Below are 21,449 nucleotides of genomic sequence, written 5' to 3' on the forward strand. Positions count from 1 at the left end.
GCTGCTCTCATGCTCTTTTCAAAATTTTAAAAACATCCAGATCCCTTCACTCCCACCATGCAACATGAGAGACACTTTCATAAATCTCTTAACCACATGCTCACTCCCTCTATTCTCCTTTTAGTGGGAGATATTGCACCAATCCAGGCATTTCTTATAATAGAAAGTTCAATTCCTTCCCTGGTTTATTCAGAAAACCCATGAATCTCATTACTATTCCTTGCATGCCTTCTGTCTCCTTTAACTGTGCCCTTTGGAACCCACAATCAGCATGGAACAAACTCTCCTTCATCCATGACTATTTCCTTTCCAATTCCCTTAACCTCCTGGCTCTTACTGAGACATGGATTCAGCAGTCAGACACCTTGGACCTTGTGTGGAGAAGTAAAGAGGTGAGGGTGAAGATGCTTTAACTCCAAAAGTCTACAAAACAGGGAGGATTGGCAACTCTGAATTTCCATGGTTTGTTTTGTAAGTGGGAGTTAGGAAGAACAAGAAGGAAAAAATGTATTTATTTTGGGGGATGGAGGTGGGGGGATGCAATATTTGTCCATACTGTGTGTTATATATATATACACACACACACACACACACACACACACACACACATACACAGTACAGACCAAAAATTTGGACACACCTTCTTATTCAAAGAGTTTTCTTTATTTTCATGACTCTGAAAATTGTAGATTCGCATTGAAGGCATCAGAACTATGAATTAACACATGTGGAATGAAATACTTAACAAAAAAGTGTGAGATGACTAAAAATATGTCTTATATTCTAGGTTCTTTAAAGTAGGCACCTTTTGATTTGATTACTGCTTTGCACACTCTTGGCATTCTCTTGTTCCCCACTCCGTTACCCCCGGCCTCCGTGACCTCGGGGATCCGGTGATGTCACGTCAAGTTCCGGATCACGTCAAATCACCGTGGCTGGCCCCAGGCTTCCTGAGTGACTGGGCTGTGGGCAGTGTTTCATCACTCATCACAGCCCAGTGTGTCTCCTGCTTGCAGTGCTCTGCTGTGTTGGAGGAGGGAGCTGATGGGCTGTGACGAGCGGTGAAACACCGCCCACAGTCCATCATTCACGGACACTGAGGCCGGCTGCGGTGTAACAGGAACTTGACGTGACGTCACCGGATCCACACGGTCACGGAACCTGGGGGTCAGGCATGGGGAACAGCGGTCTGCAATAGCGCCTCTCACAGGTGTTGAGGGTAAAAATTGAGTAACCTGAAATACTTAATTCAGCCATTTCACAGACCCAGATACGTAATTTAGTTGATGTAGCCTAACATACATATTTATAAATGCTTTTGTTTTCTACTAACACATATATAAATATATTCAGTGATTTTCCTTAATACAAAATGCCAGCTGTAAACCCTCTAATCCCAGGAAATGTTTTGGGAGAGCCCATCCAACCAGGCTGATGTCTCCCTGGCCTAGTCTGCTGAGCACTGACAGTAACATGCAAGTTAACGTCTCGCCTCAGAAACCAATGGACCTGAAACAACTGAAGCAGAGAGTGGCGGCCATTCTACCCATTATCTCAGAAGGCTTCTCTGAGTCAGCGCCTCAAACTGTTCACATGAAGCCTCATCACGCTTTGGTTCTTTGTCAATAGCAGATTACCAAGGTTCACGAGTCGGCCCTGGATGGACAAGCACCGACCAAGTCTTCTCATTTAACATCTGAAAAAGAACCACACCCATTCGGTAGCAGATATAAATATTGGTTATGTGGGGATCTGAAAGTGAGGTCTAGGCTAGAACTCCCCTGGAAAGGTCAGTGTGCCCTGATGAAAGTATTAATGCCGATCCTTATAGCACCAGTAAATCATTAAGTTACCCCTGAGCAGATAAAAATCAGTATACAAGGTATGGCTGGGGCCCGTAGAGCTGTGTCGACTAATGATCTGCTGTAGGATCCGCATGTAAATATAGATTTAATTGGAGTCTCAAGGGGTGTCCCAAATGAGTATAAAGCAAAAGACGAAGTAGCAGCGAGGGTTTGAGTCTCTTAATCCAATCACCATGGTTAACAAAAATGTTGCATGGATAAATTATCTGTATTACAATCAGCAAAGGTTTGTTAAACAAGGCTATAGCCATGGCAACCTTCCCTTCAGTATTATATACATCAGTAGCCCCCTCAAAATCTGACTCAATGGTTACCATCAAAGCTTAACGACCCAAAGACAAACTTAGGAGGTTGTTATAGAAGAGCGCCACGGGGCTTGGACCCACTCTGTGGGAACTGAGGTGAAGATGTTAGGAAAGACCCAAGGGCATGATTAGCCCGCACCTATATACCATAGCTGTGGGACACTGTAGTCTCTGAGTAGCCCTCACGGAGTAAGAAGACAGATAATCCTGATAAGGGGGGACTGTGAAGGCCTAGGCTATGAATCGTTTGTCCAGTATAATAATAAGATGATCTCTCCTCTGAATGTTTTTTGTATTGCTTCTCCACATATACCTAAGTGAAATATTACCGAAATGTTTAACCAAAACAAATTATGCTTAGGGCTAAGCAGAATAAGTTTTAGTTCATGAATAAGTAACTGACATTCATGAATAAAAGAGATACTTATCTGTAGTTTCAAATAGGTAACTAACATTCTTCTATTCATAGAAGTGATGCTTATCTGTAGTTTCAAATAAGTAACTGACATTCATGAATAGAAGAGAATAAGTAACTGACATTGTTCTATTCATAAACTCTCATCTATGCCTAGACACACCTGAAATGCTTTACTAAAGAATGTTGCTCAAATAAGGGAACGAGTTAAACTCAAACTAATTGATTGGTTAAGAGACAATGCAGAAAAACTGTATAAGAATGTTATGCTTGAATACAAGTGTCAGAAGAACACTGTGCTTCTCCCAAATAGAGATACGTCTCTCTGTGGTAATTTTCCTGTTTCATATACATCTGCGCAGTTCAGATTTGGAATCCTCCTCCGCGTCCCTGAGAGACCCGGAGGTCTCCCCCAACAGTAAAAAAAAAACGAATTTACATATGTCAAGAAATCTAATTTTCCCTGCAAAATTAATTCAATCATTCTTAATAATTTCATTTCTCAAGTTTTTAACTGTAAAATTTGAACAAAGGGCTTGCTTCACCATTTGGAAAGGGCCATATTCCATTCTTATCGGTACAGAAGGGAGAAAATACCGTATCTTCTGCTCCTCATAACACACATCCCCAGATCTATTTACTTGTTTTATAAATGGGTATAATACCTTCTAAAATCATTGGGATAAGTATTTTAAGATTTTTAAATTAGCTAACACGGTACAAAGATATGTATTTACCTGTCCCTATTCTATTTTAAGATATAATGCTGCCGGACTTTTAAAACACCAATTGTTCAAAATTTTCACTTATTTGTACAATAAGGTGTTATGATCCGGAACCATGGAAGATCACCATAAATCATTGGTAAAAGGTGACAAGAGCATTGGCAACTAATCTGGCCGCCATCCCCTTACTAACCATCAACATTAGAAGTAGCTGAGGGGTGAACTAACATCCTGTGCACCGCGAACCCAGCCGGAGAACTAGCTATCCTAAAGGAAGGAAAGATGAATAACTCTCTGCCTCAGAAAATAAAAAAGAATAGCAAGCCCCCCACATTCAAAGCCTGTGGTGATATAGGAAAACACAATACACAGATAGATGATAGGATTAGCAAAGGTGAGGTACTACTGACTAAATACGACAGGATAGGAAAGGGGCTGATGGTGGCCAGAGAAAAACCCTACAAAAATCCAAAAACCTGATAGTACAAAAAACCCTCAGATCGCTAGATCTGAACTCCGTCCTATACCAGGCGCTCTTGTCATGCCAATGAACAGAAAGTAGGAACCATACAAATACAAGAAGCAACAAACACATGGACTTATAGGAGCAATACTCTAAACATAGCTGCAGGGAGTTTCCCAGCTAAGCAACTGAAAGGGAAGATTCCTGCCTGCAAATAGGCTCATTCCATGTCAAGTGAACCAGTTTTAAAAATCGTCCCCACTCGACCTTCTCCGATTTTGTTGAAAATTTATAAGGATGTACATGTATGTTTGAAAAGAGGTTCTGTAAATTTTTAGGGCCAGATCTCAAATACACTGGGCACTGTTGACCTTTCACTGGAGGGTCCACCAAGCCTGCGGCTTCAGCTAAGAGGATTTTGCAAACTTTGGCACATAGCCATTAGAGTTCTATACTGGCTATGATGCTGAAATTTGGCATACTAGCTCAACTTTTGCTGCTAAACATGATAAAATTATTACCGGCTATGACAAAACAATATTTCGGCCGCAATGTTGTGTCAAAGTAGCTTGTAAAACGCCTCGCATAAACTTTATGCCTAACTTTGCCCATATATAACTCAAGACCAAAAACCAATAGTAACTGGTGCTTTGCCCTGTACATCAAACATCAAGATGACTTTGCATTGCTGCAATATCACGGTCAAAGCATATGTATGGGGGGCAGGACAGAAAGCAGTTACTCAGTTATCAGGAAGGACAATGTCTCAACATTCTCCTCCATTACAGGAAGCTGTCTTCAGACTATAAGAAGCACTCACTTAATTAGCAAGGAAGATAAGGACTTCACCCCATGTGGGATTTTTGATGTTGATGAAGGTAACGTTTTCGGCTAAAACATTTTGCACATTCTGAACATGAAAAAGGTTTATCTCCTGTGTGAGTTCTCTGGTGTCTAACAAGGTGTGATTTCTGATTAAAATATTTTCCACATTCTGAACAGGAAAAAGGCTTCTCCCCTGTGTGAGATCTCTGGTGTCTGACAAGTTGCAATTTCTGTACAAAACATTTTCCACATTCTGAACAAAACATTTGCTTCTCCCCTGTGTGAATTCTCTGGTGCATAACAAGGTTTGATTTATGTATGAAGCTTCTCCCACAATCCGAACATAAAAAAGGTTTCTCCCCTGTGTGAGTCATCTGATGTTGAACAAGATTTGATTGATCTACAAAACATTTCCCACATTCTGAACATGTAAAAGGCTTCTCCCCTGTGTGAGTTCTCTGATGTGTAATAAGGTGTGCTTTCTGTACAAAACATTTCCCACATTCTGAACATGAATACGGCTTTTCACCTGTGTGACTTCTCTGGTGTGTAGCAAGCTGTGATTTCCGTATGAAACATTTCCCACATTCTGAACATGAATATGGCTTTTCCCCTGTGTGACTTCTCTGGTGAGTAACAAGATATGATTTCTGTGCAAAATATTTCCCACATTCTGAACATGAATATGGCTTCTCTCCTGTGTGACTTCTCTGGTGACTAATAAGACATGATTTCTGTACAAAACATTTTCCACATTCTGAACATGAAATTGGCTTTTTTGCTTTAAGAGCAGTGCAATTATCTTTGCTTTGAAGGGATGATAGGATATCTGAAGTAATAACATTCACTTCAATTGTATCCTGTGTGATCTCCAGGTCATCTGTTTTATGATTTGAAGATGTCAGTTGTCCATCTGATCTCCTGGTACAGTCATCTGCCAAATATAAAATCAATGATTATTTTTTAATAAAATATCCCTGAAATTTATATTTTTGAACATTTCTACTTAAAATGTTCATAGAAATAGAATGGTAATTTATGTAGCAAACTTAAATTATTCGCTAAGACAATGATAGTTAATATTTTAATAGAAGACCTCATGGTATAAACTAGTAGAGCATATTCAACAGTTTTTTCATTCTGTCTTTCAAATATTGGAAAAGAAGGGAATTTTGTTTACTTACCGTAAATTCCTTTTCTTCTAGCTCCTATTGGGAGACACAGACAATTGGGTGTATAGCTTCTGCCTCCGGAGGCCACACAAAGTATTACACTTTAAAAAGTGTAACCCCTCCCCTCTGCCTATACACCCTCCCGTGCATCACGGGCCCATCAGTTTTGGTGCCAAAGCAGGAAGGAGGAAACTTATAAATTGGTCTAAGGTAAATTCAATCCAAAGGATGTTCGGAGAACTGAAACCATGAACCAAAAGAACAATTCAACATGAACAACATGTGTACACAAAAGAACAACAGCCCGAAGGGAACAGGGGCGGGTGCTGGGTCTCCCAATAGGAGCTAGAAGAAAAGGAATTTACGGTAAGTAAACAAAATTCCCTTCTTCTTTGTCGCTCCATTGGGAGACCCAGACAATTGGGACGTCCAAAAGCAGTCCCTGGGTGGGTAAAAGAATACCTCGATAAAAAGAGCCGAAAACGGCCCCCTCTTACAGGTGGGCAACCGCCGCCTGAAGGACTCGCCTACCTAGGCTGGCATCTGCCGAAGCATAGGCATGCACCTGATAGTGTTTCGTGAAAGTGTGCAGACTCGACCAGGTAGCCGCCTGACACACCTGCTGAGCCGTAGCCTGGTGCCGCAATGCCCAGGATGCACCTACGGCTCTGGTAGAATGGGCTTTCAGCCCTGAAGGAATCGGAAGCCCAGAAGAACGGTAGGCTTCAAGAATCGGTTCCTTGATCCACCGAGCCAAGGTTGACTTGGAAGCCTGCGACCCCTTACGCTGGCCAGCGACAAGGACAAAGAGCGCATCAGAACGGCGCAGGGGCGCCGTGCGAGAAATGTAGAGCCGGAGTGCTCTCACCAGATCTAACAAGTGCAAATCCTTTTCACATTGGTGAACTGGATGAGGGCAAAAAGAAGGTAAGGAGATCTCCTGATTGAGATGAAAAGGGGATACCACCTTAGGGAGAAATTCCGGGACCGGACGCAGAACCACCTTATCCTGGTGAAACACCAGGAAGGGGGCTTTGCATGACAGCGCTGCTAGCTCAGACACTCTCCGAAGTGATGTGACTGCCACTAGGAAGGCCACCTTCTGCGAAAGGCGTGATAGAGAGACATCTCGCATCGGCTCGAAAGGTGGTTTCTGAAGAGCCGTTAGCACCCTGTTAAGATCCCAAGGTTCCAGCGGATGCCTGTAAGGTGGGACTATGTGGCAAACTCCCTGCAGGAACGTGCGGACCTGCGGAAGCCTGGCTAGACGCTTTTGAAAAAACACGGAAAGCGCCGATACTTGTCCCTTGAGAGAGCCGAGAGACAAACCCTTGTCCATTCCGGATTGAAGGAAAGAAAGAAAAGTGGGTAAGGCAAACGGCCAGGGGGTAAAACCCTGATCAGCGCACCAGGATAAGAATATCCTCCAAGCCCTGTGATAGATCTTGGCGGACGTTGGTTTCCTGGCCTGTCTCATGGTGGCAATGACATCTTGAGATAACCCTGAGGACGCTAGGAGCCAGGACTCAATGGCCACACAGTCAGGTTGAGGGCCGCAGAATTCAGATGGAAAAATGGCCCTTGAGACAGCAAGTCTGGACGGTCTGGGAGTGCCCACGGTTGACCCACCGTGAGGTGCCACAGATCCGAGTACCACGACCTCCTCGGCCAGTCTGGAGCGACGAGGATGGCGCGGTGGCAGTCGGACCTGATCTTGCGTAACACTCTGGGCAGCAGTGCCAGAGGAGGAAATACATAAGGCAGTCGAAACTGCGACCAATCCTGAACTAATGCGTCCGCCGCCAGAGCTCTGTGATCTTGAGACCGTGCCATGAATGCCGGGACTTTGTTGTTGTGCCGAGACGCCATGAGGTCGACGTCCGGCGTTCCCCAGCGGCAACAGATCTCTTGAAACACGTCCGGGTGAAGAGACCATTCCCCTGCGTCCATGCCCTGGCGACTGAGAAAGTCTGCTTCCCAGTTTTCTACGCCCGGGATGTGAACTGCGGAGATGGTGGAGGCTGTGGCTTCCGCCCACAGCAGAATCCGCCGAACTTCTTGGAAGGCTTGACGACTGCGTGTGCCGCCCTGGTGGTTGATGTACGCGACCGCCGTGGCGTTGTCCGACTGTATTCGGATCTGCCTGCCCTCCAGCCACCGCTGGAACGCCTTTAGGGCTAGATACACTGCCCTTATCTCCAGAACATTGATCTGAAGGGAGGACTCTGTCGGAGTCCAGGTTCCCTGAGCCCTGTGGTGGAGGAAGACCGCTCCCCACCCTGACAGACTCGCGTCCGTCGTGACCACAGCCCAGGATGGGGGCAGGAAGGATTTTCCCTTCGACAAAGAAGTGGGAAGAAGCCACCACTGAAGAGAGGTTTTGGCTGCCAGTGAAAGAGAGACGTTCCTGTCTAGGGACGTCGACCTCCTGTCCCATTTGCGGAGAATGTCCCATTGAAGTGGACGCAGATGAAACTGCGCAAAGGGAACTGCCTCCATTGCTGCCACCATCTTCCCTAGGAAGTGCATGAGGCGCCTCAAGGGGTGTGACTGGGCCCGAAGGAGAGATTGCACCCCTGTCTGCAGTGAACGTTGTTTGTCCAGCGGAAGCTTCACTATCGCTGAGAGAGTATGAAACTCCATCCCGAGGTAAGTCAGTGATTGGGTCGGTGTCAATTTTGACTTTGGGAAATTGATGATCCACCCGAACCTCTGGAGAGTCTCCAGAGCAATGGTCAGGCTGTGTTGACATGCCACCCGGGAGGGTGCCTTGACTAGAAGATCGTCTAAGTAAGGGATCACCGAGTGGCCCTGAGAGTGTAGGACCGCCACCACTGCTGCCATGACCTTGGTGAAGACCCGTGGGGCTGTCGCCGGGCCGAAAGGCAGTGCCACGAACTGAAGGTGTTCGTCCCCGATGGCGAAACGCAGGAAGCGTTGATGCTCTGGTGCAATCGGCACATGGAGATAAGCATCCCTGATGTCGATTGATGCTAGGAAGTCTCCTTGGGACATCGAGGCGATGACAGAGCGGAGAGATTCCATCCGGAACCGTCTGGTTCTCACGTGTCTGTTGAGCAGTTTGAGGTCCAGAACGGGACGGAATGATCCGTCCTTTTTTGGCACCACGAACAAGTTGGAGTAAAAACCGCGACCACGTTCTTGAAGGGGAACGGGGATCACAACTCCTTCTGCCTTCAGAGTGTTCACCGCCTGAAAAAGTGCATCGGCTCGCTCGGGGGGCGGAGATGCTCTGAAGAAACGAGTCGGAGGACGAGAACTGAGCTCTATCCTGTAACCGTGAGACAGAATGTCTCTCACCCATCGGTCTTGGACATGTGGCCACCAGGCGTCGCAAAAGCGGGAGAGCCTGCCACCGACCGAGGATGCAGTTTGGGGAGGCCGAAAGTCATGAGGAGGCCGCCTTGGAGGCGGTTCCTCCGGCGGTCTTTGTAGGACGTGACTTAGACCGCCATGCAGAAGAGTTCCTCTGGCCCTTCTCTGACCTGTTGGACGTGGAGGAATGGGACCTGGCTGAGGGCCGAAAGGACCGAAACCTCGGTTGTATTTTTCGTTGCTGAGGTCTGTTTGGTTTGGACTGGGGTAAGGACGAGTCCTTTCCCTTGGATTGTTTAATAATTTCGTCCAATTGCTCGCCAAACAAACGGTCGCCAGAAAATGGCAAACCGGTTAAGAACTTCTTGGAAGCAGAGTCTGCCTTCCATTCGCGTAGCCACATGGCCCTGCGGACTGCCACCGAATTGGCGGATGCTACCGCTGTACGGCTCGCAGAGTCCAGGACGGCGTTCATGGCGTAGGACGAAAAGGCCGACGCCTGAGAAGTCAAAGACACAACTTGCGGAGCAGAGGTACGTGTGACCACATTAATCTCAGACAGACAAGCTGAGATAGCTTGGAGTGCCCACACGGCTGCAAAGGCCGGAGCAAAAGACGCGCCTATGGCTTCATAGATGGATTTCATCAGGAGCTCTATTTGCCTGTCAGTGGCATCCTTGAGCGATGAACCATCTGCCACTGATACTACAGATCTAGCCGCCAGTCTAGAGACTGGAGGATCCACCTTGGGACACTGAGCCCAACCCTTAACTACGTCAGGGGGGAAGGGGTAACGTGTGTCATTAAGGCGCTTAGTAAAGCGCTTGTCCGGAAATGCTCTGTGCTTCTGGACAGCATCTCTGAAGTTAGAGTGATCGAAAAACGCACTCCGTGTACGTTTGGGAAACCTAAACTGGTGTTTCTCCTGCTGCGAAGTCGACTCCTCTATAGGTGGAGTTGGGGGAGAAAGATCTAGCACCTGGTTGATGGACGCTATAAGGTCATTTACTATGGCGTCCCCTTCAGGTGTATCTAGATTGAGAGCAACGTCAGGATCAGAGCCCTGAGCTGCGACCTCCGCTTCATCCTCCAGAGAGTCCTCATGCTGAGACCCCGAACAGCGTGATGAAGTCGGGGAAGGTTCCCAGCGAGCCCGCTTAGCCGGTCTGGGACTGCGGTCCGTGTCGGAGTCCTCACCGTGGGACCTAGGTGTCACCCCAGGAGCACTTTGCTGCGCTGACCGAGAGGGGCCTGGGGGCGATGAACTCACAGTGCCCTGGGCCTGTAAAATAAGCCTGTGCCTTGGCACCCTTGCTCTTTGCGGACGACATGCTGTTGTCTCCTCTGAGAGTGATCAGTGAGGGTATATAGCCAAAAGCAAAATAATGCGGCCGAACAGAGAAAATGTATACAATATATATATATATATATATATATATATATATATATATATATATATATATATATATATATATATATATATACACTTCGGCACCCTAGGGGGGCCAGCACCTGGTAACCGGTGTGGCTTACCGACCGCCCAAAGCGGTTGTGTGTCCACCAGATTCCCCGCCTGGGCCTCCCAGAGCTGCAGAGCTCGTTCTGAAATCCTCCACCGGCAGAAGTGATTGTAACAATGGCTGCCAGAGTTCTCAGGGGAGGAGGGAGCTGTGGGCGGTGACTAATAAAGTGCGGGAATCTGGTGCCCCACAGTGCTCAGTGAGGGGGGAGGAGAACACCTAAGTATGCTCCAGCCCTCACTGCCGACGTCCAGTCGACCGTCCCGCCCTTACCCCTGACTGGCAGGCCCGGGGGCGGGAGTTATGGTACTAGGCCGCAGAAGCCGGGGACTAAATTTAATAACGCGGCCGACGAACAGGCGCGGTCGGCGCGGTAGTCCCGGTCGTCACAGAAAAACAGCAGCCGCTGCAGCGTCTGTAACACAGGCGCTCCATGCGCCGTCCCCAAGGGGACACAGAGTACCTTTTAGATGCAGGGCCTGTCCCTGATGATACCCAGTCTCCTGTCCGTCAGATTCCCCCAGGGGCTGCGGAGGGAGCCCGGTCCTAGTGAAAGGTGACCGGTTAGGATCCCACTTCTCCCAGAGCCTCTAAGGGATGGGGAAGGAAAACGGCATGTGGCTCCAGCCTTTGTACCCGCAATGGGTACCTCAACCTTGACAGCACCGCCGACTTAGTGGGGTGAGAAGGGAGCATGCCGGGGGCCCCGTGGGGGCCCTCTTTTCTTCCATCCGATACAATCAGCAGCTGCTGCTGACTAAAATGTGGAGCTTGCGTGAATGTGTGCCTCCTTCAACACAAAGCATAAAACTGATGGGCCCGTGATGCACGGGAGGGTGTATAGGCAGAGGGGAGGGGTTACACTTTTTAAAGTGTAATACTTTGTGTGGCCTCCGGAGGCAGAAGCTATACACCCAATTGTCTGGGTCTCCCAATGGAGCGATAAAGAAAAAGCCACTCAAAAATGTTATGTAAGTGAAAAAAATTCTACTCATCCCAATAACAAAAACAAGCCCCCACTTACGTCCATCACCTGCCAAAGGAAAAACAGAAGATTTCTCCACTATTAGTGACTCAAAGGCTCTTGAAAAGCAAGATGGCCTCTTAAACCAATCCAGCGAAATCCTTTCTCCCAAATTCAAATCTCCCCCTTGCTTCTGAGCCTTGCAGTGTGTCCAAAGCACATTTAGCATCCATGTAAAGTCATTGCTGTAGTGAGAAGAACCCACTGACGGTGTGTGTGTATCTCGTGGAGCACAATCTGGACACTATGTGTTGGGTAATAAAATTAAATATTTGCAACTTTCACTCTGCAACATTCACTGCATGCTAAATTATGGAGAGTGCCTGTGGATAGAAATTAGTCACTACAACTATAGATGAATTCACTGAGGGTTAAAATTTCTAAAATGTAGTCACTTAATTGAGATTTCTTCTGCTCTAGTTTTCTGCCAGTCTGTCACATTAAGGCTTCTGCAAAAAGTTTGCCACATCTTCTCTGGGATCTACTCCTGCAACGTCTGCTTCAGTCTTCAGGGACAGGCTTTTTCCTTCTGTGAGTAGCTGTGAGCGGCGCTGGCGATGGAGAAGATGTTGGAACTAACAGAGTTAAATAGATGGGTAGAGTGCTCAAAAAGGGACTAACATGTAATCTCAACCCTATTTTAAAATGTACAGTTTTTATTACTATTCATTAAAATGTACCCACAAACAGACACACAAACATATAAATTAGAATGGATCACGTTATCCTTGTAAATAACCAAGGAGTTTTATATACACACTCACTTTAGGAAAGGGAAGGGAAACTAATATATCCCTATAAGGGTAGTGTATCCCTACCTAACAACGGAGGGTATGACACCATAAGTTACCGGGCGCCCCCGTTCCACGTCGCTCTCCCTCTACCTGACCCCGATATAGGGATGGGATGGAAAGCCCTATAGTGGTGCTTGCACAGTACAATATGTATGAGTTCCCAAATGGTAATACTCCTCCCTGTATTGTTTTCCTTAGATCAAGAAGGTATCAATTTACTGATCTATAACCAGGAATTCCTATTCATGATACTAGCACTGTACAAGATGTATAGACTTCTATTCCTAATAAATTATCTTTATGCAAGGTAGTGATCCATAAGAGTTATTTACAACCACATATGTTACAGGGTGGTATACCCCAAAAGTATATTACAGTCACCTAGAGTCATATCACAAGGGGCTCAGATAATCTCCCCATTATACCCCAGGAGCTGAAAGAAAAATGGGATACAGACACCCCTGCAAATTACTGCAAAATAGAAAAGGTTGCTCCAATCATATTCTATATAATATAGTATAACAGGGAGAAAAGATGAATTACTTCCCTGAGAAGGAGGAATCCAGGCATGCCAGGCCTCAACACGTTTCTCCTCTCCCTTCAGAGGTTCATCAGGAGGCTAAGGGGAGACGGCAGCGGGTCCTGTTCAATAACAATCCATGGCTGTAAGCCATGTAAGGTGATGGAGAAGATGTTGGAAACAAAAGCTCTGTGCAGTGACCTCGGCCTGTTGCTGCCAGATGATCATGAACAGCCCCCAAATTGCATTGTGCCTGCAAACCATTCCAGCAAAAATCTAAGTTCCAAAAGCTAAGATCCTTCCTTTCCGAGCCCAGCCATATGTCCATGCAGTAGTGTACAACGGTATATAAAATATTGCTAGTTTCAGAAGGAGAAATTGAAAAATAATTTGTAATGTATTTGTTTCCTATTACTAAGACTGAGCGGATCCGGACTGTAAAAGTCTGGATCCGCGCGGTTTCAAAGATGCCCGGATGCTGGACCTGGGCCCGGGATACCAGGTGCACGATCCGAATTCGGCACTGGGGAAATTAATTGAAAAATAAAGAAAAGAGTTAAGTGACAGTTTCATACTTACGGAGACTTGGTGTCATGACGGCAAACTGCTTCCGGATCGCGCATTCCCTTCGTGTACTGCGCAGCTTTCTGTGCTTTCCCTGCCCACCGGCTGTCCTGTCTTCTGTGATTGGTTGCAGTCAGACGCGCCCCCAGCTTGTGACAGCGTCTGCCTGCAGTCATTGCTCATCTCGGCTCAGTCATAGGCTACATTCACAGCCGGCAGTTATTCTCTATGGCTGCAAGCTGTGAGATGTAGGAGGGCTGAATGCGTCGTCGTGGGACCTCATGTGGATTACACTGGACCTGCAGGGTGTTGAGGGTTAATAAAGTGGTGATGGAGGGTGTATTTTTGTATTTTTTTTTCCAAATAAAGGATTTTTCTCTGTGTTTGTGTTTATTTACTAAGCACAAAACCATAGTCAGCTCACCCCTCTTCACTCCCGGACTCCAACCGATGCAGGGAACGCCCTGGCCCGGGCGGAAAACAGCTTCAAAAAAGGCAGATATCCAGCATCCAGGAGAGTAGTAGATTAAAACTTGCTTTTATTAGACAAGTAAAAACAAAATGTGGTCCAGTAAGCACAGAGGCACAGATATTATGCGTATAAACCAACGCGTTTCGACCAGAGCGTCTTATTCATGGCATGTGTTTCACCCCAAAACCGATCCCATATAAAGAGGTGCACATTGTACGTCATTGGCAAGACTGAGTGCTTAATTAAAGTTAAAACAGGTGCAAGTCCCAGTGCAATATAGACATATGGGACAGGAGTAAAAACATATGTGTGGAAAACCGCAATCTGAAAAGCAACATATATATAGACATGTGAAAGTAAAAATAAAATACAGATCAAGATTATAATTTACAGAGGATTAGATTGAAGGCATAAAGATGGATATGTATATATACATATGTATACATGATTAGAAAAAGTTGTAATGAAGCATAATGGAGAAAGAATCATTTGGACATATTATAGGAATAAATCCTGTCGGATGTTCAGACTGTGCGGTATTCCAGCACCAGATCCGAGAATCCTGACGGATTCTTCTATTTGTAGATTTGTACTGAAAATTACCTCATTTCATTGATTCAGTGACTTTGCCGATATCAGTGATATAATTTACAAAGAGTTAGATTAAAGGCATAAAGATGGGTGTACTTATATGCGTGTATATACTTGATTAGGGAAATTATAATGAAATATAAGGGGGAAAGAAATCATTTATGCATGTGTATAATTGATTAGAGAAAGTATAATGAAGCATAATGGAGAAAAATCATTTGAGCATATTGTAGGAATAAATCCTGTCTGATATTCAGACTGTGCGATATTCCAGCACCAAGTCCAAGAACCCTGTCGGATTCTTCTATTTGTAATTTTGCTCTTAAAGTTACCTCATCTCATTGATTTGGTGACTTTGTCGATGTCAGTAATATAGTTTACAAAGAAAAATTAGAAGCATAAGGGAGGGTGTACTTATAAGCGTATATGTGCTTGATTAGAGAAAGTCGTGATGAAATATAGAGGGGAAGGAATCATTTAAGCACGTTATAGGAATGAATTCTGCCGGACATTCAGACTATGCGATATTCCAGCGTCAAGTCCGAAAACTATGACAGATTCTACTATTTGTAAGTTTGCTCCCATGATTTCCATCTCTCATTAAGTTAGTGACTTTGCCGATACCAAATTAATGTATATGGGTTCAAGAGTATATTATAGGTATTCACGAGATGTTGTGAATCACATGCCATGAATAAGACGCTCTGGTCGAAACGCGTTGGTTTATACGCATAATATCTGTGCCTCTGTGCTTACTGGACCACATTTTGTTTTTACTTGTCTAATAAAAGCAAGTTTTAATCTACTACTCTCCTGGATGCTGGATATCTGCCTTTTTTGAATGTGTTTATTTACTGTGCCAACAAAAACAAAACTTGTGTGGCAAAGGGCGCAGGCAGATCACACACCCAGTGCTTGGCTCTATTGAAAGGCTGCAAGGCTAGTAATAGTAAAAGCTATTTATTTATTATTGTGTACATGTGGTTTGTCCAGAAGAAGTCATTAGGACTTTTAAACACGTACACTAACTAAAAACTTTATATCTTCATTTTGTGGATTATCCTTGGAATTGTCAGTGGTGCAGAGAAACCCGCTCTTCTCCGTTTCATCAAGCTTTTACCGTTTGTGGATCTGCAGCAACTGACGATGGAGGCAAATACAGTGGTTGTGTCCCACACAAGCCTTATAGGTGACCAACTTCAATTTTATTCACAAATTTGTTTCCGGGATAATACTTCTACTGTGCCTTACATTTCTCCTTAGCACATCTCATAAACTACAATGTGTCACAGAAATTTTTTTTTCAGAATCACTGGAATCAGAAGATGCATCCAAAGTTATCACCTCAAAGTGACACGTGTCAGTTTTAAAAATGTGGCCTGGCTATGAACACAAAACTGGTTGGGGGAAGTTTTTGAGCACTAACTACTGCAGTCAAAATCTGTAACTATAGACAATAAGATACAGTCATGGCTGAAAGTGTTGGCACCCTTGCAATTGTTCTAGAAAATTAAGTTTTTCTCCTTTATAATTATTGCAATTATACATGTTTATTTCCTTTGTGTGCATTAGAACAGCACAAAATAGAAAAAAGAGGAAAAAAAAGCTAATTGGACATAATTTCACAAACTGGGCTGGACAAAACTGTCACCTTTCTAAACTTGTGAAAAAAAACTGTTGTAAACAAGTGATGCTTGGTAAAACTCATCTGTGGCAAGTAACAGGTGTGGGCAATATGAAAATCACACTTGAAAACAAATAAAAAGGGGAGAACCTGACTCAATTGTTGCATTGTGTGAAGAATGAAATGTCTATAGCAATTCACCCTTACGTATCTCAGTGCTGTAAGTTGTACTCTGGACAGAATACAAAAGGGGGAGTTGTTAGAGAATAGTCAGTCATAATATGCTGAGCAGCCATGTTGTATCTAACAGCCATCTTGGGCAGACTTGAGCAAACTAACTTTGCAGCTAATGAGATGCATTGGCTAGAGTTCTCCCCCAGAGAGGAGATAGAGATGACATCAGTGTTATTAGCAAGTATAAGAAAAAGTCTAAAAAGGTTAAATCGAATAGAAGAATACAATTGCGTCAGTTGATAGATGGTGATGTGTAGTCATAAACAGTAGGTATATTGAACTGATAAAGAAACAAAGTTGTCAATAGAGTTGTCAGTGTTTGAAGAGTTATGTGAAGTAGAGGCGCCTTCAGGGATCAGAGAGGCCAGACATGACAACATTACTGAATTAATTAAAAGTATCACGGAGGCCCATAGGGATCTGCTAAGTTTTTACCGCAATGCTCGTAAATAATGTCATGATGTATCATTATATTCTTTGTTTTCTAATGTGTATGCCTTTCTCTGCAGTATGAGCTTTCCTTTGTCTAACATGTATAAAAGCCCCCACACGCCTATCGGGGGACACTTCTTCTTCATCTGTTGCTAATTCTGCTGTTCTGCAAGACACCTGCGTGTGTCTTCGTGCCGATAACCTGTCTTATCTGCTCAGTTGCTATCTCGGAATAAACTTCAGTCTTTGCTTGGAACGGATTGTCTACAACGTCTTCTTAGCTCTCGAGGTCTATGGACATTTTTTCTTTCAGTGGACAGATGAATTGAATATTTGTTTGGTAAAGCACATAATGCTACTGTTAACTGAAAATTAAATAAGGCCTACAAAAAAAAGAACACTGTACCTACAGTCACATATGGTGCAGGTCAGAGATGTCTTTGCTGCCTCGAGCACTGGGTGCCTTGACTGTGCGGAAGGCATCAGGAAATCTTAAGATTATAAAAGGATTTTGGGTCGCAATGTAGTGACCAGTGTCAGAAAGCTGGGTTTGAGTCGTAGGTCATGGTTCTTCCAGCAGAACAATGACCCCAAACATACTTCAAGAAGCCCAGTTTATACTTAAATGATCAAACTGAACAGTTTTTATCAGTAAAAAAATAGTTGCTAGAGACAAGTTGCTAGGCTGAAACATTTCTGGAGTAATTAAAGTATGTGGCTCAGTAGCTCTTGGCAATCTAAACTATCTTAGGGTAAGATTTTCAGTTGGATGAGTTTCTTGAAGAAACATTACACATTTAAAGAAAACTTTTTCAAAAATAGTGCAGAGCTGAGGTGTCTTAAACATAAATCTCGGGCATTTGGCATAGACAATGGAGACCTTTTTTAAAGACTACCAGGGAGTTGTAGACTCATAAGTGAGGCAGGCCAATCCCACTACAACCAAACATCATACAGAAAGAACCTATATATATTATATATATATATATATACCGTATATACTGGCGTATAAGACGACTTTTTACCCCCTTAAAATAATGGCTACAGTGGGGGGTCGTCTTATACGCCGGATATACATCATCGGGAACCTATGGCTCGCGAGCCAGATATGGCTCTTTTGATGGCCGTATCTGGCTCGCAGACAGGGCTCCTACCTGTCTATGGGAAGGATCAGGGCCGGCGCCAGCACCCGGCAAACCCGGTCAGCTGCCGGGGGGGCCCACTCGCGGTGGCAGGAGTGGCGCACCGCTACTCAGGGGGTCACCGCGCTGTCACCGCCCCCCGCCGAGGATCGAGCTTTCAATTGCATCGGCATCGCAGGTACCGATACAATTGAGAGCAATGATGAGAGAGTGAGCGGCGCGCTCTCTCTCTTATCATTCTCCCCGCTGTGACTGTCGGCGTTCTTCTGACAGCTCTGCAGCGAGCGCGGTGACGTCATCACTGCGCGCCTGCTGAGAGGTCAGCAAGCGACAGCAATGGACGATGCGCCGAGGAGACTGGATCAGCGGGGGAACGAGAAGTGAGCCGCCCCTCTACTGACACTGGGCTCCCCTGACTCACAGGCCGGCCACTACACAGCGGCACTAGTACACATAGGGGCCCGGCAGCCGCTCTGCGTCTATGTGTAGTGCTGCTGTGTAGTGGCCGAACTGTGAGTCAGGGGAGCCCAGTGTCAGTAGAGGGGCCCCTGACCTGGAGAGGCCACCAGCCATGTCTGAGCTGCAGGAGTGCTAGTCCTGACCTGCACAGCAGACGGAATCTCCATCCTGCAGGACCTGCGATGATGTCACGCCCATGTGACTGTGTGGGAGGAGACACAGGATGCCGGGCAGAAAGCAAGAGAACTGAATCCTGAAGGAGATTTGGACACATGACTGGTAATAAGAAAAGAGGGGACATGAGGGTGAGGGGGGCTGCAGGGTGAGGGGCATATGAGGGCTGCAGACTGTGACAGAAGCATGTGAAGGGGTGCAGAGTGTTTGAGAGGGGTAAGTTGGGGTACAGGCAGGGTGAGATATGTGAGCAGGGTGTGTGAGATATGGGGGTGTATTGTGTGTGATATGGGGGGTGCAGGCTGTATGGGAAGCAGGGTATGTGACATATGGGGGTGTAGTGTGTGAGATCTGGGGGGTGCAGGCTGTATGGGAAGCAGTGTGTGTGTGTGTGTGGGATATGGGGGGTGCAGGCCGTATGGGGAGCAGTGTGTGTGTGTGTGTGTGTGTGTGATATGGGGGGTGCAGGCTGTATGGGAAGCAGGGTGTGAGAGATATGGGGGTGTAGGCTGTATGGGAAGCAGGGTGTGTGAGATATGGGGGTGTAGTGTGTGTGATATGGGGGTGCAGGCTGTATGGGGAGCAGGGTATGCGACATATGGGGGTGTAGTGTGTGGGATATGGGGGGTGCAGGCTGTATGGGGAGCAGTGTGTGTGTGTGATATGGGGGGGTGCAGGCTGTATGGGAAGCAGGGTATGTGACATATGGGGGTGTAGTGTGTGAGATCTGGGGGGTGCAGGCTGTATGGGAAGCAGTGTGTGTGTGTGGGATATGGGGGGTGCAGGCTGTATGGGGAGCAGTGTGTGTGTGTGATATGGGGGGTGCAGGCTGTATGGGAAGCAGGGTGTCTGGGCCACTGACAGATACAATTGCTCCAGCGGTCACTTAGTACACAAAGGAGTGTTCCTCTCTGCTGCACTAAGCCACCGCTGGACCTAAACAATAATTCGCTGTAAAATAATAAAATAGATAATTGACATAACTGACAATGCGTTGTGTGACATGTCCAATATTCCAGCTTCTTTCTTCTGCGAATGCCTCAAAGCTGGCATTCTCTCAACATCAGGTGGGAAGAATGCCAGCTTCCAGTCATGCGCAGGAAAAAGAAGAAGCCAGACTGCTGGACTGATGTCATGCATCGCAAGTTCACAATGTAAGTTATTTATTTGATTTTTTTACTGCTAATTACCATTGTTTCAGTCCAGTTGTGGCTTTATACAGCAGGGAGGAGCATTCCTTGCTGTACTAAGTGAACATTGGAGCGATTGATCTGTCAATGGCCCTTTAAACATATTGTACGGCTCTCGCGGAATTATATTTCAAAATATGTGGCGTTTACGGCTCTCTTAGCCAAAAAGGTTCCTGACCCCTGATATATATCATACAGCATATACAGCGGATATATAGCGGATATATAGCAGGGGGCCGCACTGTGTGAGGAGGTGTTTTTTTTTTCACTGTCCAGTATAACCAATAGGATTAGTGCAGTAACGCCAGATTCCCCTCGCATCCATGCAGGGACATTAATGAAGAGCTTACATGCTGGTGTAAGTGTGCATATTGCTACAGTAAGTGCTGCTGCCGACCCCGCCCCCTTTCTCGGCCCGGTGACTCCCCCGCCCCTGCACTAATCCTATTGGTTATACTGGACAGTAAAAAAAACACCTCCTCACACAGTGCGGCCCCCTGCTCTTAGCATACTGAAGCATACTGAATATGTATCACAAGATGTCATTGATGTACGGTACTTATGATATCAGATGACAAACAGGAGGATTTTGAAGGCTTTTAAAGGGAAACTGTCATGCCAGCAAGACCTGTTACAATATCGCAGCTTACAGTTATGATCACCAGGCACTTGCTCTCTTGTTTGTTTTGCAAAGTTTTAGCTTTACCGTACATGTTTGAAACAACCTTATGTTTATAAGTGACAGTTTTGCTGCTATATACAGTACCTGCATGTCATATGCATTTGAATTAATATTAACATGTTGCAATCAAAGCAGACTTTTTTTCATTTGGGAGCGGGGTAGTCTTATACAGTGAGTATATCCCAAATTCTATATTTTTAGGGCAGAAGTTGGGGGTCGTCTTATACGCCCAGTCATCTTATACGCCGGCATATACGGTATATATATATATATTATATATATATATATATATATATATATATATATATATAAAAAAAAATATTGGAGTTTATAACGAACATGATTTGAGCAAGGCATCAGCATCATTACCCTCCACTTTCTCTTAGAGGCCCATCAAAATATTTTTCTTCAAGTGATTTTCTTACTTGTCAGCACATTCTACGTACGCTGTCACTTGACATTCTAGTTTACAGATCTAGGCAGGCAAGGGCTAGCATCTTCTATCTCCAGGAGGTAGGTGGATCCTCCAGGTTGTAAGATGGATAGAAGAAGGACTTTCAGTGCCCAAAGTAATTTGAACAGTTCCAGGTGGAGGAGAATGTTGTGGTCTAGTGGAAAAATGGTGACCACATGATTATCATATGGCCGGACTACACCACCAATAAAGCAGCCACAGCCGGTGACTGAGAAGAATCTATGACTTCTCTGTATTTAGTGGTTACTACTCACCTGGGTAGCCATATGTAGGAATATCCTCTTTATACCACTCATCACCCCTCATATATGTCTCTGTAGCATTAATATGGGTCAGATCTTCACCCTGAAACAAATATTGTAAAAGTCACAGACAGATGGAGAAGTCACATCTATGATCAGCTCTAATCCTGCCATCTCCACCGCTCTCATTACACAAGTATAACA

The 21,449-nt window shown here is 45.3% G+C and overlaps 1 protein-coding gene across 1 annotated transcript in view; it reads right to left on the reverse strand.

Moving 5' to 3' along the window:
* Positions 1-680: 680 nt before the first annotated feature.
* Positions 681-21,449, reverse strand: part of LOC142312275 (uncharacterized) — a 112,496-nt gene continuing 91,727 nt past the window's right edge. Inside the window, 1 exon segment of the mRNA XM_075351209.1 lies at positions 681-5,379. Coding sequence (XP_075207324.1) covers positions 4,619-5,379 — 761 coding nt within the window. The 3' untranslated portion in view covers positions 681-4,618.

Source organism: Anomaloglossus baeobatrachus, chromosome 5, assembly GCF_048569485.1.
Source record: "Anomaloglossus baeobatrachus isolate aAnoBae1 chromosome 5, aAnoBae1.hap1, whole genome shotgun sequence".
In the NCBI taxonomy this organism is placed as follows: domain Eukaryota; kingdom Metazoa; phylum Chordata; class Amphibia; order Anura; family Aromobatidae; genus Anomaloglossus; species Anomaloglossus baeobatrachus.